Source organism: Coregonus clupeaformis, chromosome 34, assembly GCF_020615455.1.
Source record: "Coregonus clupeaformis isolate EN_2021a chromosome 34, ASM2061545v1, whole genome shotgun sequence".
In the NCBI taxonomy this organism is placed as follows: Eukaryota; Metazoa; Chordata; class Actinopteri; order Salmoniformes; family Salmonidae; genus Coregonus; species Coregonus clupeaformis.
This window is the reverse complement of record NC_059225.1, coordinates 37,695,005-37,717,489: the sequence shown is the minus strand read 5'-3', so window position 1 is coordinate 37,717,489 and position 22,485 is coordinate 37,695,005. Positions and strand designations below refer to the sequence as shown.

At 41.9% G+C, this 22,485-nt stretch overlaps 1 protein-coding gene across 1 annotated transcript in view; it reads right to left on the bottom strand.

Moving 5' to 3' along the window:
• sptlc2a (serine palmitoyltransferase, long chain base subunit 2a) overlaps positions 1 to 22,485 on the bottom strand; it is a 57,145-nt gene that overhangs the window by 30,920 nt on the left and 3,740 nt on the right. Inside the window, exons 2-5 of the mRNA XM_041848298.2 lie at positions 13,296 to 13,502; positions 12,135 to 12,289; positions 8,118 to 8,266; positions 4,734 to 4,858 (exon numbers count right to left, since the gene is read on the bottom strand). Of these exons, the coding sequence (XP_041704232.1) occupies positions 4,734 to 4,858; positions 8,118 to 8,266; positions 12,135 to 12,289; positions 13,296 to 13,502 (636 nt within the window). The remainder of the gene's footprint in view (positions 1 to 4,733; positions 4,859 to 8,117; positions 8,267 to 12,134; positions 12,290 to 13,295; positions 13,503 to 22,485) is intronic.

Here is a 22,485-nt window from a genome sequence, read left to right as displayed (position 1 = left end):
AACATCTTAAGTAAAAGTCCAATTGGATTCCTCCCTAAACGCTGAACAGATCACCACACCTTGGCCACCAAACTCACAAAGGAAAAATATTTGCCTGTTTATATAGACATTAAAAAAGCCTTTGATTCCATATGGCATGAAGGTAAAGCATGTTCTTAAAACGCCTTCAAAGTGCTATAGGAGGCAAGGTCTATTCATGTTGTGTGAACACAATTCTTTAGTCAAGACAGAGGAGTAAGACAAGGTCACAATATTAGTCCAACCTTATTCATTATTTATACAAATAAACTGGCTACCATATTAGAACAATCTACAGTTGAAGTCGGAAGTTTACATTCACTTAGGTTGGAGTCATTAAAACTCGTTTTTCAACCACTCCACAAATTTCTTGTTAACAAACTATAGCTTTGGCAAGTCGGTTAGGACATCTACTTTGTGCACGACACAAGTAATTTTTCCAACAATTGTTTACAGACAGATTATTTCACTTATAATTCACTGTATCACAATTCCAGTGGGTCAGACGTTTACATACACTAAGTTGACTGTGCCTTTAAATGGCTTGGAAAATTCCAGAAAATGTTGTCATGGCTTTAGAAGCTTCTGATAGGCTAATTGACATAATTTGAGTCAATTGGAGGTGTACCTGTGGATGTATTTCAAGGCCTACCTTCAAACTCAGTGCCTCTTTGCTTGACATCATGGGAAAATGAAAAGAAATCAGCCAAGACCTCAGAAAAAAAATTGTAGACCTCCACAAGTCTGGTTCATCCTTGGGAGCAATTTCCAAACGCCTGAAGGTACCACGTTCATCTGTACAAACAATAGTACGCAAGTATAAACACCATGGGACCACGCAGCCATCATACCACTCAGGAAGGAGACGCGTTCTGTCTTCTAGAGATTAACGTACTTTGGTGCGAAAAGTGCAAATCAATCCCAGAACAACAGCAAAGGACCGTGTAAAGATGCTGGAGGAAAAAGGTACAAAAGTATCTATATCCACAGTAAAACGAGTCCTATATCGACATAACCTGAAAGGCCGCTCAGCAAGGAAGAAGCCACTGCTACAAAACGCCATAAAAGAGACAGACTACGGTTTGCAACTGCACATGGGGACAAAGATCGTACTTTTTGGAGAAATGTCCTCTGGTCTGATGAAACAAAAATAGAACTGTTTGGCCATAATGACCATCGTTATTCTTGGAGGAAAAAGTGGGGAGGCTTGCAAGCCGAAGAACACCATCCCAACCGTAAAGCACGGGGGTGGCATCATCATGCTGTGTGGGTCCTTTTCTGCAGGAGGGACTGGTGCACTTCACAAAATAGATGGCATCATGAGGAAGGAAAACGATGTGGATATATTGAAGCAACATCAGTCAGGAAGTTAAAGTTTGGTCACAAATGGGTCTTCCAAATGGACAATGACCCCAAGCATACTTCCAAAGTTGTGGCAAAATGACTTAAGGACAACAAAGTCAAGGTATTGGAGTGGCCATCACAAAGCCCTGACCTCAATCCTATAGAAAATCTGTGGGCAGAACTGAAAAAGCATGTGCGAGCAAGGAGGCCTACAAACCTGACTCAATTACACCAGCTCTGTCAGGAGGAATGGGCCAAAATTCACCCAACTTATTGTGGGAAGCTTGTGAAAGGCTAGCCGAAAAGATTGACCCAAGTTAAACAATTTAAAGGCAATGCTATCAAATACTAATTGAGTGTTTGTAAACTTCTGACCCACTGGGAATGTGCTGAAATAAATCATTCTCTCTACAATTATTCTGACATTTCACATTCTTAAAATAAAGTGCTGATCCTAACTGACCTAAAACAGGGAATTTTTACTAGGATTAAATGTCAGGAATTGTGAAAAACTGAGTTTAAATGTATTTGGCTAAGGTGTATGTAAACTTCCGACTTCAACTGTACAACTCTACATCCCCCTAGAAGACAAAGAAATGAAGTGTATTTTATATGCCGATGATTTCGTAATCTTGTCACCAGCAGAACAGGGGCTACAACAAAGCCAGTCCTTGCTAGAACAGTATTGTAAGAACTGGGCACTATACATTAATATGGAAAAAACTAAGTAATGATCTTTCAGAAAAAGTCCAGATCTCAGGAAAGTCAATACCATTTCACCCTAGGAAAAACACCATGAAACATACCACCAACTATACTTACCTTGGTCTGACTAGAAGTTCATCAGGGCAGTTTGACATAGCCATGAAGTCCAACAGATAAAGCACGCAGAATATATTTTGCAATTAGAAAGACCCTGTATAAATTTAACCCACCAATTTACAATTTAATGGTATAAAAGTCCCACTGAAATTTTACACATGGAATATTCTAGGTGTGCACAGAAATGCCCCAAACCTAGCCTGTATGGCAGAACTTGGGAGACAAGACCTTATCAAAATCAAAGAACTCAAATAAATAAAGACATTAACAATGTACAGACTCTGTGACCATAGCATGAAAGGTCAGTTGAAGAAAGACTATGTAAGGACTGTACAGTGGGGGAAAAAAAGTATTTAGTCAGCCACCAATTGTGCAAGTTCTCCCACTTAAAAAGATGAGAGAGGCCTGTAATTTTCATCATAGGTACACATCAACTATGACAGACAAAATGAGAAAGAAAAATCCAGAAAATCACATTGTAGGATTTTTAATGAATTTATTTGCAAATTATGGTGGAAAATAAGTATTTGGTCAATAATAAAAGTTTCTCAATACTTTGTTATATACCCTTTGTTGGCAATGACACAGGTCAAACGTTTTCTGTAAGTCTTCACAAGGTTTTCACACACTGTTGCTGATATTTTGGCCCATTCCTCCATGCAAATCTCCTCTAGAGCAGTGATGTTTTGGGGCTGTCGCTGGGCAACACAGACTTTCAACTCCCTCCAAAGATTTTCTATGGGGTTGAGATCTGGAGACTGGCTAGGCCACTCCAGGACCTTGAAATGCTTCTTACGAAGCCACTCCTTCGTTGCCCGGGCGGTGTGTTTGGGATCATTGTCATGCTGAAAGAGCCAGCCACGTTTCATCTTCAATGCCCTTGCTGATGGAAGGAGGTTTTCACTCAAAATCTCACGATACATGGCCCCATTCATTCTTTCCTTTACACGGATCAGTCGTCCTGGTCCCTTTGCAGAAAAAACAGCCCCAAAGCATGATGTTTCCACCCCCATGCTTCACAGTAGGTATGGTGTTCTTTGGATGCAACTCAGCATTCTTTGTCCTCCAAACACGACTGAGTTGAGTTTTTACCAAAAAAGTTATATTTTGGTTTCATCTGACCATATGACATTCTCCCAATTCTCTTCTGGATCATCCAAATGCACTCTAGCAAACTTCAGACGGGCCTGGACATGTACTGGCTTAAGCAGGGGGACACGTCTGGCACTGCAGGATTTGAGTCCCTGGCGGCGTAGTGTGTTACTGATGGTAGGCTTTGTTACTTTGGTCCCAGCTCTCTGCAGGTCATTCACTAGGTCCCCCGTGTGGTTCTGGGATTTTTGCTCACCGTTCTTGTGATCATTTTGACCCCACGGGGTGAGATCTTGCGTGGAGCCCCAGATCGAGGGAGATTATCAGTGGTCTTGTATGTCTTCCATTTCCTAATAATTGCTCCCACAGTTGATTTCTTCAAACCAAGCTGCTTACCTATTGCAGATTCAGTCTTCCCAGCCTGGTGCAGGTCTACAATTTTGTTTCTGGTGTCCTTTGACAGCTCTTTGGTCTTGGCCATAGTGGAGTTTGGAGTGTGACTGTTTGAGGTTGTGGACAGGTGTCTTTTATACTGATAACAAGTTCAAACAGGTGCCATTAATACAGGTAACGAGTGGAGGACAGAGGAGCCTCTTAAAGAAGAAGTTACAGGTCTGTGAGAGCCAGAAATCTTGCTTGTTTGTAGGTGACCAAATACTTATTTTCCACCATAATTTGCAAATAAATTCATAAAAAATCCTACAATGTGATTTTCTGGATTTTTTTTCCTCAATTTGTCTGTCATAGTTGACGTGTACCTATGACGAAAATTACAGCCTCTCTCATCTTTTTAAGTGGGAGAACTTGCACAATTGGTGGCTGACTAAATACTTTTTTCCCCCACTGTAGGTCAGGTGATGTACAGGATGAGCAGCTCTTCCTACTCCACTGCTCCAAATATGACTCAGAGATCTTTATCTCCTGAAATTTAAAGAAAATGTTGCAGGATTTCTTGAACTGCCTGTTGAGGAGAAAATCAGAATTTTGGTAGAAGAAAACATTGAGACAGTATAATAACATAAGAAAGACAATAGCAATGTCATACACATGAGCCCTTGTAGATTTAATTTCTCAACAGTTGCTGTTTGTTTTCTTTTTTGTGTATTATTTTCCATGTATAATTGTTTTTGTTGATATATATTATAATTGTTGCTCAGACATATTGTTCATGTATGTAATACTTCATATACATTGCTTTGGCAACAGTGGCAACCAGCCACTTGAATTAAGAGAGCGAGACAGAGAGAGAGAGAGAGAGAGAGAGAGAGAGAGAGAGAGAGAGAGAGAGAGAGAGACAGAGACAGAGACAGAGACAGAGACAGAGACAGAGACAGAGACAGAGAGAGAGCGAGAGAGAGAGAGCAACGAATGCAAAGACAGTGAACCAGAGAGAGCCAGAGGCTAGCACATAGAAAAAGACTGAGAACCCCTGGTGTTTGGGTAGCATTTCCTACTACCTTGCCAGTGAGGGCAGGGATGTTCATCGAATTCGTAGCGAAGCCCATCCCGAAAGCCATGGCCGACTCCACGCCCAGGAATTTAGCAACCAGCTCCTCCATCTCCTCATGTCTGTCTAAGTTACCTAAGGGAATTTAGGAGATACATCAAAACAAAAGCACATACCTACCTACTGATAAGATTCAGAAGAATAACTGTGTGTTATTCATTATAAACAGTTGTATGATACAGATGGCTTAGGGCTGAGTATGAGCCTCTGCGATCATCTACCTGCCAAGACTGAGTTATAATGCCCGAGCGTGTGGCGAAGGCAATTTAAAAACAAAATTAGTTTTTTATAAACAAATGTATTCCTCTAGATACAGTGCATTCGGAAAGTATTCAGACCATTTCACTTTTTTCATGTTACAGCCTCATTCTAAACTGGATTAAAATGAAACAAATCCTCATCAATCTACACACAATAATACCCCATAATGACAAAGCAAAAACGCGTTTCTATACATTTTTGCAAATGTATAAAAGATAAAAACGGAATTATCACATTTAGGTAACTTTTCAGACCCTTTACTCAGTACTTTGTTGAAGCACCTTTGGCAGCGATTACAGCCTCAAGTCTTCTTGGGTATGACGCTACAAGCTTAGCACACCTGTATTTGTGGATTTTCTCCCATTCTTCTCTGCAGATCCTCTCAAGCTCTGTCAGGTTGGATGGGGTGCATTGCTGCACAGCTATTTTCAGGTCTCTCCAGAGATGTTTGATCGGGTTCAAGTTTGGGCTCTGGCTGGGCCACTCATGGACATTCGGAGACTTGTCCTGAAGCCACTCCTGCGTTGTGTCTTGACTATGTGCTTAGGGTCGTTGTCCTGTTGGAAGGGGAACCTTCGCCCCAGTCTGAGGTCCTGAGCGCTCTGGAGATGGTTTTCATCAAGGATCTCTCTGTACTTTGCTCTTTTAATCTTTGCCTCGATCCTGACTAGTCTCCCAGTCCCTGCCGCTGAACAACATCCCCACAGCATGATGCTACCACCACCATGCTTCACCGTAGGGATGGTGCCAGGTTTCCTCCAGACGTGACGTTTGGCATTCAGGTCAAAGAGTTCAATCTTGGTTTCATCAGACCAGAGAATCTTGTTTCTCATGATCTGAGAGTCTTTAGGTGCCTTTTGGTCAACTCCAAGCGGGCTGTCATGTGCCTTTTACTGAGGAGTGGCTTCCGTCTGGCCACTCTACCATAAAGGCCTGATTGGTGGAGTGCCGCAGAGATGGTTATCCTTCTGGAAGGTTCTTCCATCTCCACAGAGGAACTCTGGAGCTCTGTCAGAGTGACCATCGGGTTCTTGGTCACCTCCCTGACCAAGGCCCTTCTCCCCCGATTGCTCAGTTTGGCCGGGCGGCCAGCTCTAGGAAGAGTATTGGTGGTTCCAAATTCTTCCATTTAAGAATGATGGAGGCCACTGTGTTCTTAGGGACCTTCAATGCTGCAGACATTTTTTGGTACCCTTCACCAGATCTGTGCCTCGACACAATCCTGTCTCGGAGCTCTACGGACAATTCCTTCTACCTCATGGCTTGGTTTTTGCTCTGACATGCACTGTCAACTGTGGGACCTTATATAGACAGGTGTGTGCCTTTCCAACTCATGTCCAATCAACTGAATTTACCACAGGTGGACTCCAATCAAGTTGTAGAAACATCTCAAGGATGATCAATGGAAACAGGACACACTTGAGCTCAATTTCGAGTCTCATAGCAAAGGGTCTGAATACTTATGTAAATAAGGTATTTCTGTTTTTTATTTATTAGCAAACATTTCTAAAAACCTGTTTTCGCTTTGTCATTATGGGGTATTGTGTGTAGATTGCTGAGGATTTTAGAATAAGGCTGTAACGTAACAAAATGTGGAAAAAGTCAAGGGGTCTGAATACTTTCCGAATGCACTGTATACGTTTACTTCATATCAATAAATTAACATACACCAAAATATAATCTCTCTGATATAGAGTTAATCTCAGAGCCAGATAATTAATCCTACCACTCACTACTGGGTCGTTCCACCTCAAAAAGCACAAGAAAGAGGATTTCGACACCCACCATCTCAGATTGTTCTGAAATTGATTATGTAGTTGGTAACAGATACTATTAGCATTCCTGAAACATTATTTTGTTTAAACATAATTTGATCTCTGTGAAATTAAGCTAATTGATTGCCCCCAAATTTGCCCTTATAATTTATAGGATTCCGATCATATTCAATAATTATAGTACTCAACATCCGATTTGGACCATACTTCTTCCTACCAATGAGTAAGACATGAGGAATCCCCCATAAAGTGTCTAAAGCCACCCACGGACCCCCCACACCCCATGCCAATCCCACCCCAACAACCAGTATAAGTGCTCTGTTTGACAAGTAGTATGAAGCTGTGGCTTGGAGAATTGCTTCTCCATACTATGTAATGTATTCCTAGTGAATTTTGTAATGGAAGTCGCATGCATTATTTACCATAAAGTAGTGTGAAAGTAACATGTTTTGACCACTAGATGCCACTGTTCTTGCTATACCGCCACATTCTTTTATCCATTTTGCTGGTCTCTTGTGTTTATTAAATAGATCATAACATTTCCTTTGCAACTTTGGGTTCTAAACCAATAGATTTGTCTCATTATGAAAATAAATTGTGTGGTCGTCCTCACAATTCAAGCCAATCCTCCATGAAAACAATACAGTTTAGTCTTCTCTTAGCAACCTAATGCTTCAACCCAACTCTCCTTGAATAGTCCAACACGTGGCCGCTCTCTGAGAGGGCTATCCTTATGCAATTCTCATATTCCTCATGTCTTACGCATTGGTAGGAAGAAATGTTCCAAATCGGATTTTGGGTACTATATTTACTGAATATTATCTGAATCCTATTAATTAAAATTGCCAATTTGGGTGCAATCAATTAGCTTAATTTCTCCGAGATACAATTAAATGTTAATAAAATAATGTTTCAGGAATGCCAATCCTATCTGTTTCTAACTACAATTTCTGAACAATCTGATGGTGGGTGTCATGGCTTGCTGTAATGACATGGAAGGACTCTAATGTGAAGTGAAACACAAATAACTTGAGGGTGTGAAAGTGAGATAAAAATGCTTACATTGGATTCATTTGTAAATATTCCACTTTTTACAGAAAAGGGAGGATTGTGAGAATCAGAGCTGTTCTCTTTCACTGCTCTCTGTGTCTTGTTTGGGTCAACATATTGGCCATGTTGAATTCAACTATGGGACAGTGTATTTCCCCGCCTGTTTTTAGTTGAGTGAGTGTGTGTTTGTGCATGTGTGCGTTTACACGGCGTGTGTGTGTGGGCATGTGTGTGTTACCAGGCCATACCCATCTCCTGCCTGGTGCTGGCCACGCCCACCCCATACTTCATGGTGACCTCAGCGGATGCGTCGGCACAATAACCTGTGTTCTCAGCAAAGCCCAGGTAGTTATAAGAACCCATGTTTATCACACCTTCAACCACTCTGCCTGTGTAGCTGAGAGAGAGAAAGACAGAGAGAGAGAGAGACAGAGCGAGAGAGAAAGACAGAGGGGAACAAAGAGAGAGAGAGACAGAGAGAGAGAGAGACAGAGGGAAACAAAAAGAGAGAGACAGAGGGAAACATAAAGAGAGCGAGACAGAGGGAAACAGAGAGAGAGAGAGACATAGGGAAACAGAGAGAGAGAGAGACATAGGGAAACAGAGAGAGAGAGAGACATAGGGAAACAGAGAGAGAGAGAGAGAGAGACATAGGGAAACAGAGAGAGAGAGAGAGAGAGAGAGAGAGAGAGAGAGAGACATAGGGAAACAGAGAGAGACATAGGGAAACAGAGAGAGAGAGAGAGAGAGAGAGAGAGAGAGAGAGAGAACAGAGGGAAACAGAGAGAGAGAGAGAGACATAGGGAAACAGAGAGAGAGAGAGACATAGGGAAACAGAGAGAGAGAGAGAGAACGAGAGAGAGTTATAGGTAGTTAGAGGACCCATTACTCTGTATAGCTGGGACTGAAAGGGGTGCCAAATGTATTTAACCTTTACTGTATTCAGCTAAGCAAGTAATTCACTTGGACTGAAATGTCTGCCAAATACACCAACACATACTTGACCTTCAACAGTCTCTTGACTGCATGTTTATCAGCCAGACTCTATAATGGTATGATGCTAATCACACACACACACACACACACACACACACACACACACACACACACACACACCAAATCAGAACACAGCGTCAAAAGGACACTTTCCGTTTAGTTCACAGTTCTGCTTTTCAGTAATCAAACAAATCATGACGAGAGGCCTCAGGTCTTGTGGTTAGTCTAGAATAACCTCTGTGTCCTCCCTCTCTCTTCCTCCCGCCCAAGTTATTTATATAAATAAATATATATATACACAGTGGGGAGAACAAGTTTTTGATACACTGCTGATTTTGCAGGTTTTCCTACTTACAAAGCATGTAGAGGTCTGTCATTTTTATCATAGGTACACTTCAACTGTGAGAGACGGAATCTAAACCAAAAATCCAGAAAATCACATTGTATGATTTGTAAGTAATTAATTTGCATTTTATTGCATGACATAAGTATTTGATACATCAGAAAAGCAGAACTTAATATTTGGTGGTGGTGGTGTGATGGTTTGGGGATGCTTTGCTGCCTCAGGACCTGGATGACTTGCCTTAATAGAAGGAACCATGAATTCTGCTCTGTATCAGAGAATTCTACAGGAGAATGTCAGACCATCCGTCTGTGAGCTGAAGCTGGAGCGCAGCTGGGTCATGCAGCAAGACAATGATCCAAAACACACAATCAAGTCTACATGAAATTGCTAAAAACAACAAATTGGAAGTTTTGGAATGGCCTAGTCAAAGTCCAGACCTAATCCCAATTGAGATGTTGTGGCAGGTCTTGAAACGAGCAGTTCATGCTTGAAAACCCACACGTCACTGAGTTAAAGCAGTTCTGCATGGAAGAGTGGGCCAAAATTCCTCCACAGCGACGTGAGAGACTGATCAACAACTACAGGAAGCATTTGGTTGGAGTCATTGCAGCTAAAGGTGGCACAACAAGTTATTGAGTGTAAGGGGGCAATTACTTTTTCACACAGGGGAATTGGGTGTTGCATAACTTTGTTTATGAAATAAATATGTAATTGTTGTGTTATTTGTCCACATATGTTCCCTTTATCTAATATTAGGTTTTGGTTGAAGATCTGATAACATTCAGTATCACAAATATGCAAAAGTAGAGAAAATTAGAAAGGGGGCAAATACTATTTCATAGCACTGTATACACAATACCAGTCAAAAGTTTGGACACACCTACTCATTCAAGGGTTTTTCTTTATTTGTACTATTTTTTACATTGTAGAATAATAGTGAAGACATCAAAACTATGAAATAACACATATGGAATCATGTAGTAACCAAAATAGTGTTAAAGAAATCAAAATATATTTTATATTTGAGATTCTTCAAATAGCCACCCTTTGCCTTGATTACAGCTTTGCACACTCTTGGCATTCTCTCAATCAGCTTCACCTGGAATGCTTTTCCAACAGTCTTGAAGGAGTTCTGACATATGCTGAGCACTTGTTGGCTGCTTTTCCTTCACTCTGCTGTCCAACTCATCCCAAACCATCTCAATTGGGTTGAGGTCAGGGGATTGTGGAGGCCAGGTCATCTGATGCAGCACTCCACCACTCTCCGTCTTGGTAAAATAGCCCTTAAAAAGCCAGGAGGTGTGTTGGGTCATTGTCCTGTTGAAAAACAAATGATAGTCCCACTAAGCCCAAACAAGATGGGATGGCGTATCAAAGCAGAATGCTGTGGTAGCCATGCTGGTTAAGTGTGCCTTGAATTCTAAATAAATCACAGACAGTGTCACCAGCAAAGCACCCCCACATCATAACACCTCCTCCTCCATGCTTTATGGTGGGAAATACACATGTGGAGATCCACACCGCATCTCACAAAGACAAATGGTGGTTGGAACCAAAAATCTCCAATTTGGACTCCAAAGGACACATTTCCACTGGTCTATTGTCCATTGCTCGTGTTTCTTGGCCCAAGCAAGTCTCTTCTTCTTATTGGTGTCCTTTAGCAGTGGTTTCTTTGAGGCAATTCCACCATGAAGGCCTGATTCACACAGTCTCCTCTGAACAGTTGATGTTGAGATGTGTCTGTTACTTGAACTCTGTGACGCATTTATTTGGGCTGCAATTTCTGAGGCTGGTAACTCTAATGAACTTATCCTCTGCAGCAGAGGTAACTCTGGGTCTTCCATTCCTGTGGTGGTCCTCATGAGAGCCAGTTTCATCATAGCGCTTGATGGTTTTTGCGACAGCACTTGACGAAAGTTTAAAAGTTCTTGACATTTTCAGTATTGACAAACCTTCATGTCTTAATGTAATGATGGACTGTTGTTTCTCTTTGCTTATTTGAGCTGTTCTTGCAGCCCCCCCCTCCCCTCCCCTCCCTTGTCACAACACAACTGATTGGCTCAAACACATTAAGAAGGAAATAAATTCCACAAATTAACTTTTAACAAGGCACACCTGTTAATTGAAATGCATTCCAGGTGACTACCTCATGAAGCTGGTTGAGAGAATGCCTAGAGTGTGCAAAGCTGTCATCAAGGCAAAGTGTGGCTATTTGAAGAATCTCAAATATAAAATATATTTTGATTTGTTTAACACTTTTCTGGTTACTACATGATTCCACATGTGTTATTTCATAGTTTTGATGTCTTCACTAATATTCTACAATGTAGAAAATGGTAAAAATAATCATGGTGCAAACTGAAAGCCATGATTAGTTGAATATTTAGGCCTAATCTGGTGTATTTTTGCTGGACTGGAACAAAACCCTGCACGCCTGCGGCCCACCAGGCCTGGAGCTGCCCGGCTTACCCTACCTTGAATCTTAATGCTAAACATTAGAGGGCTAATGTTCTCATCTGGCCCTTGATCAGTGGTTAGGACCTTCTTTTAGCAACTCTGTGGCTACGTCCCAAATGGTCCTATAGGGTTCTGGTCAAAAGTAATGCACTATGTAGGGAATATGGTGCCATTTGGGACGCATCCTGTGACTGTAAGTAGCCTTGGCTTGTGCGAGCCAGAAAGGCCCATAGGAGCCTATCTCCTGTTTCTGTAGTGTGAGGCAGCTTGGTGTACAAGTACACCCCCTGGACAGGACGCTAGTCTTTCGCAGGGCCTTACCCCCAATCTATTTCCTTAATGTTGAGTGTCAGTCTGGTATGACTTGGCCGGAGATAGAACTCCCAACCTTCCAATCTCAGGGCGGACACTAATCACAAGACCACTGAGTTGGTTTCTTGTTTTTTCCTGTGACTATGACACTCACTCAAAGGTCCAGTTGTAGTCGTGTGACACACGTTCCACCAGGTCCACCTTAGCCCCCGGGACACTGCAGATGGGTCGGTTCCAACTGTCACGGATGCGCATATATAAGTTCCTGGTGTAAAAGTTCTCAAAGTCCTGGTAAAGTGGGACAAAGTCCTGGAGACAGAACATATGGGAGAGGGAGAGGGGAACAGGAAAATAAAAATAAGTAATATTCCCATTTTCTAGTATAGACCACACACACATACTGCTCTATGTTAAGTGACCTGTTACGTTAGCATTTATTTCAGACTCCCACATCACGTCAGCCATATTCTGTGTACTATGGCCCATTCATCCATATTACACTAAGCATATAGGCTGAGCTCAGTCAAAGAACAGTCAAACATGTACTGTTCTAATTAGAGTCTTAATCTCTCCATATACGCAGAGGTTAGCTTAAGTTTACACATGACTGAAAAGGCCCCACAGGCATTCAGCTTATTTCCTTGAAAGTGTTTTCTTCAAACCCGACAGTGAAGTCTGAGGCAACAAGAGTAGGATATCCTTCAGGCGATAAAGTTTCCTCCTTTCCTCCTCCAAGAGGTGACCGAGTGCCAAAACAATGTCCTGAAACTGTTATTTTACTCGCAGTGAGTGACTTAAGGTCTGTGTCGTACAGTAGGACACAACAACCTCCTTCTCACATTCCCACTTCCTGTTTACTAGTGTATGTCACAATGAATGACTGTTGTGTTACACCGAAGGACCAGTGGCTTTAATTGGCTAATGCTTTCCTTCCTTTTTCACAAACATTCCATCTGAGATCTGAAGTGTTTTTTTGATATCCTCCCCAAAATTGGACTTCAGAGCCAAAATAAATGGGTCCATGTGCTATTGTGAATGTAAAACTCCAATGTGGAATGTTATCTCCTTTTCTTACCTCAAAAGTAAATAAGTTGAACAAATAAGTTGAACATAAAAAAAAATGTCACTTTTGAAATATGAAAACATCTGACTCCTTAGATTTTTGGGGGGAACTTTCTTTTGGGCGGTGGGGGAGGGGGAATCCCCTTAACGAATGACGACGTTGATGAAGAGGATGAGAATAATGGAAATAAGAATTAATAAAGTTTTTCAAACAAACTGAGGACAAAGCCAGGTGAGGTGGTCATAGTCGTACCTTCTGCTCCTCCCTCTCACGGGCAATGTGACACCTCTCGATTTTCCAGTCCCGGAGGAAGTCTCGGAGGTATCCGAAGATGGTGAGGATGCCGTAGCCCATGTAGGTGAGGACCGCCACCAGCATGGGTGTTTCCTCAAAAGACTCGATGAAGGGACGGCTGTACAGGCCCAGACCGCTGCTGCCATTACACGCCGTGTGCTGCACCTGGGGGGGGCAAGGTGATTTACATTTACATTTTAGTCATTTAGCACCCGGTCTTATCCAGAGCCACTTAAAGTTAGTGCATTCATATTAAGACAGCTAGGTAAGACCGCCACATATCAGTCAGAAGCTAGGTTACCATCCAATTGGCGACAGATTTTCAAGCGAATATTCAAAAATCTGCACAAAAACAATATGAGCATTTTCCCACCAGATATGTGCGTGATGAGGAATGCACATAAAAATAACGTTTGTGGTTAAATTCCCATGTACTGAATAAAAAAACACAAGTTAAATGAGTTTAGCCAACAGCTCGCAGATACAGTGCAGGACAGGTAGCCTACTACATGATGATATTATTATGGACAAAAGAGCAAGATACGTTTTACTTGTCAAACAGCAGCCAAGCATCGATCATCATGTCACCAGAATAAGACCCTCAATATTTATTGGAAAGGAGCATCAAGCTCATCACCTTGCACTTTCACCACCCCGTGAAGTTCATCAAAACGTATTTCATCTGTAGCCTAATAAACTGCATGCTTTCCCGAGTCGTAGTGGGAGGACCACACAACATGTCATTGCGTATGATGGTTATTATATATCAATATTTGCGCATAATAGCATTTCCACTGACATTTCTCGCATAATTTTATAGACACAAAAATATCCCACCTTGTCTAGCGTATTTTGAAATTATTATTATAATTAATTTTTTTGTACTTTTTACCCCTTTTATCTCCCTAATTTCATGATATCCAACTGGTAGTTACAGTCTTGTCCCATCGCTGCAACGCCCCTACGGACACAGGAGAGGCGAAGGTCGAGAGCAATGCGTCCTCCGAAACACGACCTGCATGCAAAGCCGCACTGATTCTTGACACACTGCTCGCTTAACCCGGAAGCCAGCCGCACCAATGTGTCGGAGGAAACACCGTCTAGCTGGCGACCGAAGTCAGCTTGCAGGCGCCCGGCCCGCTAGAGCGCGATGCGACAAGGATATCCCGGCCGGCCAAACCCTCCTCGAACACGGACGACGCTGGGCCAATTGTGCGCCGCCTCATGGGTCTCCTGGTCACAGCCAGCTGTGACACTGCCTGGGATCGAACCCGGGTCTGTAGTGACACCTCAAGCACTGCGATGCAGTGCCTTAGACTGCTGCGCCACTCGGGAGGCTTTAGCGTATTTTGTTTTGTCGACATTTGGAAAGTTTACCAACAAATTGGCTGTTTCCATCTGGCCTGTCGTGACATTTTTTAATCAGACATGTACTTTCCTTGCATAAAAAGGTTAGATGGAAACCTGGTTATAGTAAGTACATTTTTTTCTCAATAAAGTAGGCTAGTTATCAGCATAGTGCTAGTAGTAAAAGGCAAGTGTGAGTGTTATGCTGGGTTTTTGGGAGAGCATGGGATTCCATCAAGATACAAAGTATCTTAATGGTTGGAGATGGGGTGGTTGGGATGGAGGAAATGTCTGTTCAATTAAATTACCTTTATTCATCCCTGAATAAACAAAACAACATACTAGAAAGGGTCTTTCCATTTGACTTCAATCGCTTTTTGACCACACCCCTTTTGATCTGAACAAAACTTCCATACATTTTTGCAGAGAGTTTGGTCTGCTTCGTGTGTTCATTTTTGCAATGGAAAAAATAATGCAATACTGGTATCGTCCAGGCCCTAGTGCATTCCACTGCAAATGTTTGTCACAATAGACAAACATTAGGCTCATTCTGTTCAGAACAACCCAGAGTATGACACTCTGTCATCTTGTAACTGTACATCAAACATAGTGATAAATGGAAATGTGAAAGTCACATGTATGGGACATACAAATTTCAAAGCACTTGGATCATAGTAATAACAAGCTGTTGCATGTATTGTATAAAAACATATGAGAGATATGGAAGCTAAGCCTTCTAAGGTCTCACATACATGGGACCTACACATTTCAAAGCACTTGTATGCCACTATCTGACGTCTTTGACGCACGCAACGTCGCACTTCTAAAAAAAAAGAAGCAAAGTCCGCCGCGAGGAGGAAGGGGGAAAGCAGGAGGAGGTGGAGGTGAGGAGGAGGAGGAGGAGGAGGAGGAAGAAGAGGAATGACTTTGATAGCGGCAGTGAATCTATGCTATTTCTATATAGTGGAGATCCCTCAACAATCATTCTCACGATAGCACATTGGTAGTAGTCAATGACAAATTATCAAAGCTAAAACCAGGTATGGGAGACTAAAGATAAGTAGATAAATCAACTGTCCAGTAGGAGGTGCTGCCCAGCCTTAACCATGGAAACTCATACCTGAAAATGTATACAAATATTGTATTTTTCGTAATTGTCATGTTTTTTTTAATATGTTGACTTGTAAAAACAATGTGAAACCTATAAAGGAAAACATTTATTTTGTATAGGTTACATTGTAAGAACATACACCTTTCTTATCATTGATGACTCATACAATTAATATATGTTGTCTCAAATATGTAAGAAATTCACCACAATCATGTATTCAATTGTGTACGTCATTTGAGGCATAGAAGTTACCATATATACAAATACACCACTGACATATGGAAAAACATACTAAATCTTACCAGACACTTTTTAGGATACTTATTAGATTGTTGTACAAATAATTTTCTGTCATACAAGATTCTTATTTGATTTTCATGATTCTTTTCCATTAAGGATCCTATTTCAGTCTGTTTCTACTACTACACGTCTAAGCCAGGACCTGAGGAGTCAGGATGAAGGAAGAAACATAGCTAAACCAATCACTTAGCAGCATGCAGGGTGGCCTTAGTCTGTCTGACACCTAACTCAAAGTCTTCCTGACTTCAGAGTCTGGAAAGGCTCCATGATGGGGCTGTGTTTTTTACTGGTTGGTTCTCCTCTGTGTCTTTCTCACTCAAACACCCACATGGACAGATACACACAGCCCCCGAGCGCCACCTTCTAATTCAACTGTCAGATTTTTTTATCTAAAGAACGAGGTCTCAACGCCCATCCAGGGTTTTAACCAAGCTCAGCTTTGAAATGTGTCACTGACTACTACCAATGTGCTATCATGAGAATGATTGTTGAATACTGCATTTACAATGGTCTCATGTCCCGACCAGTGTGTCACAGTTGTCCTTCACTGTGTACCACATGAGTTGCGTCAGGGTGGCCGTTCGTGAACTAACACTCACATTTTTTTTTTTTCAATCTTAGTTCAGTAAGTGGTGACTAGCCAATGTGGTCAGTGAATGGTACTATAGTCGTGGTCAAAAGTTGAGAATGACACAAGTATTGGTCTTCACAAAGTTCGCTGCTTCAGTGTTATGAGATATTTTTGTCAGATGTTACTATGGTATACTGAAGTATAATTACAAGCATTCCATAAGTGTCAAAGGCTTTTATTGACAATTACATTAAGTTTATGCAAAGAGCCAATATTTGCAGTGTTGACCCTTCTTTTTCAAGACCTCTGCAATCCGCCCTGGCATGCTGTCAATTAACTTCTGGGCCACATCCTGACTGATGGCAGCCCATTCTTGCATAATCAATGCTTGGAGTTTGTGGGTTTTTGTTTGTCCACCCGCCTCTTGAGGATCGACCACAAGTTCTCAATGGGATTAAAGTCTGGGGAGTTTCCTGGCCATGGACCCAAAATGTTGATGTTTTGTTCCCCGAGCCACTTAGTTATCACTTTTGCCTTATGGCAAAGTGCTCCATCATGCTGGAAAAGGCATTGGTCGTCATCAAACTGTTCTTGGATGGTTGGGAGAAGTTGCTCTCGGAAGATGTGTTGGTACCATTCTTTATTCATAGCTGTGTTCTTAGGCAAAATTGTGAGTGAGCCCACTCCCTTGGCTAAGAAGCAACCCCACACATGAATGGTCTCAGGATGCTTTACTGTTGGCATGACACAGGACTGATGGTAGCGCTCACCTTGTCTTCTCCGGACAAGGTGTTTTCCGGATGCCCCAAACAATCGGAAAGGGGATTCATCAAAGAAAATGACTTTACCCCAGTCCTCAGCAGTCCAATCCCTGTACCTTTTGCAGAATATCAGTCTGTCCCTGATGTTTTTTCTGGAGAGAAGTGGCTTCTTTGCTGCCCTTCTTGACACCAGGCCATCCTCCAAAAGTCTTCGCCTCACTGTGCAGATGCACTCACACCTGCCTGCTGCCATTCCTGAGCAAGCTATGCACTGGTGGTGCCCCGATCCCGCAGCTGAATCAACTTTAGGAGACGGTCCTGGCGCTTGCTGGACTTTCTTGGGCGCCCTGACGCCTTCTTCACAACAATTTAACCTCTCTCCTTTAAGTTCTTGATGATCCGATAAATGGCTGATTTAGGTGCAATCTTACTAGCAGCAATATCCTTGCCTGTGAAGCCCTTTTTGTGCAAAGCAATGATGACGGCACGTGTTTCCTTGCAGGTAACCATGGTTAACAGAGGAAGAACAATGATTTCAAGCACCACCCTCCTTTTAAAGCTTCCAGTCTGTTATTCTAACTCAATCAGCATGAGTGATCTCCAGCCTTGTCCTCGTCAAAACTCTCACCTGTTTTAACGAGAGAATCACTGACATGATGTCAGCTGGTCCTTTTGTGGCAGGGCTGAAATACAGTGTTAATGTTTTGGGGGGATTAAGTTCATTTTCATGGCAAAGAGGGACTATGCAATTAATTGCAATTCATCTGATCACTCTTCATGACATTCTGGAGTATATGCAAATTGCCATCATCAAAACTGAGGCAGCAGACTTTGTGAAAATTAGTATTTGTGTCATTCTCAAAACTGTACACTGTATCACGACTGTACAGTGCTAGCACTGTGTAAAAAGGAAGTGAAGTATTCAAAATAGCCTACAGAAGGGTACTATGGGCTAGCTATATTTTTACACTGACCATATGTAAAGCACTGTTGCTCTGGCTATCAGATTTGTGAGTCAAATAAAGGGAGGGGATGATCCATGACTGAGTGTGTGTTTCTGAGCACTCTCAAAGCAGATACAGTGGGGAAAAAAAGTATTTAGTCAGCCACTGTCACACCCTGGCTCTGGGGACTCTTAATTGTTGAGCCAGGGTGTGGATTTTCTATGTTTAGTTTTCATTGGTTTTTGTTCTAGATCGTTTATCTCTATGTTTGGCCAGGGTGGTTCCCAATCAGAGACGGCTGTAGCTCGTTGTCTCTGATTGGGGACCATACTTAGGCAGCCTTTTGGCATGTTAGGTTGTGGGATCTTGTTCCGTTAAGGTTTTGTGTTAACCTAAGACTTCACGTTTCGTTTGTTGTTTTGTTCGTGTTAAGTACTGAATAAAGTATGTACGTTTATCACGCTGCGCCTTGGTCCGCTTCATCAGTCAACGATTGTGACAGCCACCAATTGTGCAAGTTCTCCCACTTAAAAAGATGAGAGAGGCCTGTAATTTTCATCATAGGTACACGTCAACTATGACAGACAAATTGAGAAAAAAAATTCCAGAAAATCACATTGTAGGATTTTTAATGAATTTATTTCCAAATTATGGTGGAAAATAAGTATTTGGTCACCTACAAACAAGCAAGATTTCTGGCTCTCACAGACATGTAACTTCTTCTTTAAGAGGCTCCTCTGTCCTCCACTCGTTACCTGTTTGAACTTGTTATCAGTATAAAAGACACCTGTCCACAACCTCAAACAGTCACACTCCAAACTCCACTATGGCCAAGACCAAAGAGCTGTCAAAGGACACCAGAAACAAAATTGTAGACCTGCACCAGGCTGGGAAGACTGAATCTGCAATAGGTAAGCAGCTTGGTTTGAAGAAATCAACTGTGGGAGCAATTATTAGGAAATGGAAGACATACAAGACCACTGATAATCTCCCTCGATCTGGGGCTCCACACAAGATCTCACCCCGTGGGGTCAAAATGATCACAAGAACGGTGAACAAAAATCCCAGAACCACACGGGGGGACCTAGTGAATGACCTGCAGAGAGCTGGGACCAAAGTAACAAAGCCTACCATCAGTAACACACTACGCTGCCAGGGACTCAAATCATGCAGTGCCAGACGTGTCCCCCTGCTTAAGCCAGTACATGTCCAGGCCCGTCTGAAGTTTGTTAGAGTGCATTTGGATGATCCAGAAGAGGATTGGGAGAATGTCATATGGTCAGATGAAACTAAAATAGAACTTTTTGGTAAAAACTCAACTCGTCGTGTTTGGAGGACAAAGAATGCTGAGTTGCATCCAAAGAACACCATACCTACTGTGAAGCATGGGGGTGGAAACATCATGCTTTGGGGCTGTTTTTCTGCAAAGGGACCAGGACGACTGATCCGTGTAAAGGACAGAATGAATGGGGCCATGTATCGTGAGATTTTGAGTGAAAACCTCCTTCCATCAGCAAGGGCATTGAAGATGAAACGTGGCTGGGTTTTTCAGCATGACAATGATCCCAAACACACCGCCCGGGCAACGAAGGAGTGGCTTCGTAAGAAGCATTTCAAGGTCCTGGAGTGGCCTAGCCAGTCTCCAGATCTCAACCCCATAGAAAATCTTTGGAGGAAGTTGAAAGTCCGTGTTGCCCAGCGACAGCCCCAAAACATCACTGCTCTAGAGGAGATCTGCATGGAGGAATGGGCCAAAATACCAGCAACAGTGTGTGAAAACCTTGTGAAGACTTACAGAAAACGTTTGACCTGTGTCATTGCCAACAAAGGGTATATAACAAAGTATTGAGAAACTTTTGTTATTGACCAAATACTTATTTTCCACCATAATTTGCAAATAAATTCATTAAAAATCCTACAATGTGATTTTCTGGATTTTTTTTCTCATTTTGTCTGTCATAGTTGACGTGTACCTATGATGAAAATTACAGGCCTCTCTCATATTTTTAAGTGGGAGAACTTGCACAATTGGTGGCTGACTAAATACTTTTTTCCTCCACTGTATGACACTCCTCTCTCATATTTTTAAGTGGGAGAACTTGCACAATTGGTGGCTGACTAAATACTTTTTTTTCCCCACTGTATGACACTCCTAACCAACTCACATAAATCAAACATCTTGCCAATTAAATAAATCAAAAACAACAAAATGCTGCCATTGATCTACGCCTGGATTATTAAAACAAGTAGTCATGCATTTCATGCATGACTAAATCGCTTTGGATTAAAGCATCTGCTAAATGGCATATTATTATTATTAGGCCTGCATTTTGCTACACTTCTCTTTTTAATAAACAAACTATATGTTTGATATATAACCGTCAACGTCTACATCCAAACATGAGGGCCAGTTTCCCAGACACAAATTACTAGTTTAAGCCTAGTCCTGAACTAAAAGCTATTTCAATTGATATTCCCCATTAAGCATGCTTTTTAGTTCAGGACTAGGCTTAAACTGTGTCTGAGAAGCCGGGTCTTAAAGACAGCAATAGCCTAGCTTCAGGCTATTACCTCTTGTCTGGACAGCTCAGGGTTCCCCAATAGGTGGCCCGCGGGCCAAGATTTTATTTGGCCTCCCAGGTTTTCTGAGCAAAATAAATATATACACTACCTTTCAAAAGTTTGGGGTCACTTAGAAATGTCCTTGTTTTCGAAAGAAAAGCAATTATTTTGTACATTAAAATAACATAAAATTGATCAGAAATACAGTGTAGACATTGTTAATGTTGTAAATGGCTATTGTAGCTGGAAACGGCTGTTTTTTTAATGGAATATCTACATAGGCCCATTATCAGCAACCATCAGTCCTGTGTTCCAATGGCACGTTGTGTTTGCTAATCCAAGTTTATCATTTTAAAAGGCTAATTGATCATTAGAAAACCCTTTTGCAATTATGTTAGCACAGCTGAAAACTGTTGTGCTGATTAAAGAAGCAATAAAACCTTCTTGAGACTAGTTGAGTATCTGGAGCCTCAGCAATTGTGGGTTCGATTACAGGCTCAAAATGGCCAGAAACAAAGAACTTTCTTCTGAAACTCGTCAGTCTATTCTTGTTCTGAGAAATGAAGGCTATTCAATGCGAGAAATTGCCAAGAAACTGAAGATCTCGTACAACGCTGTGTACTACTCCCTTCACAGAACAGCGCAAACTGGCTTTAACCAGAATAGAAAGAGGAGTGGGAGGACCCGGTGCACAACTGAGCAAGAGGACAAATACATTAGAGTGTCTAGTTTGAGAAACAGACACCTCACAGGTCCTCAACTGGCAGCTTCATTAAATAGTACCCGCAAAACACCAGTCTCAACGTCAACAGTGATGAGGCGTCTCCGGGATGCTGACCTTCTAGGCAGAGTTGCAAAGAAAAAGCCATATCTCAGACTGGCCAATAAAAAGAAAAGTTTAAGATGGGCAGTCTGAGATATGGCTTTTTCTTAAGGACATCAACCACCCGAGCCACGGCCTGTTCACCCCGCTACCATCCAGAAGGTGAGGTCAGTACAGGTGCATCAAAGCTGGGACCGAGAGACTGAAAAATAGCTTCTATCTCAAGGCCATCAGACTGTTAAATAGCCATCACTAGCCAGCTACCACCTGGTTACTCAACCCTGCACCTTAGAGGCTGCTGCCCTATCTACATAGACAAGGAATCACTGGTCACTTTAATAGTTTAATAATGTTTACATACTACTTTACTCATTTCATATGCATCTACTGTATTCTATTCTACTGTAGTTTAGTCAATGCCACTCCGTCATTGCTCGTCCTAATATTTATATATTTCTTAATTCCATTATTTTACTTTAGATTTGTGTATTGTGGTTAGATACTACTGCATTGTTGGAGCTAGGAACACAAGCATTTCGCTACACCCGCAATAATATCTGCTAAATATGTGTATGTGACCAATAAAATTTGATTTGATTTAGTTGGCAAGACAGCAGTATCTGGGCCCCAGGGTTTAACTTCCAATGCAACGCTCTACCTAGAAGATCACACAGTCGGTTGAGCATGGCGCTTGCAAAGCCAAAGGTCATGGGTTTGATTCCTGCTGGA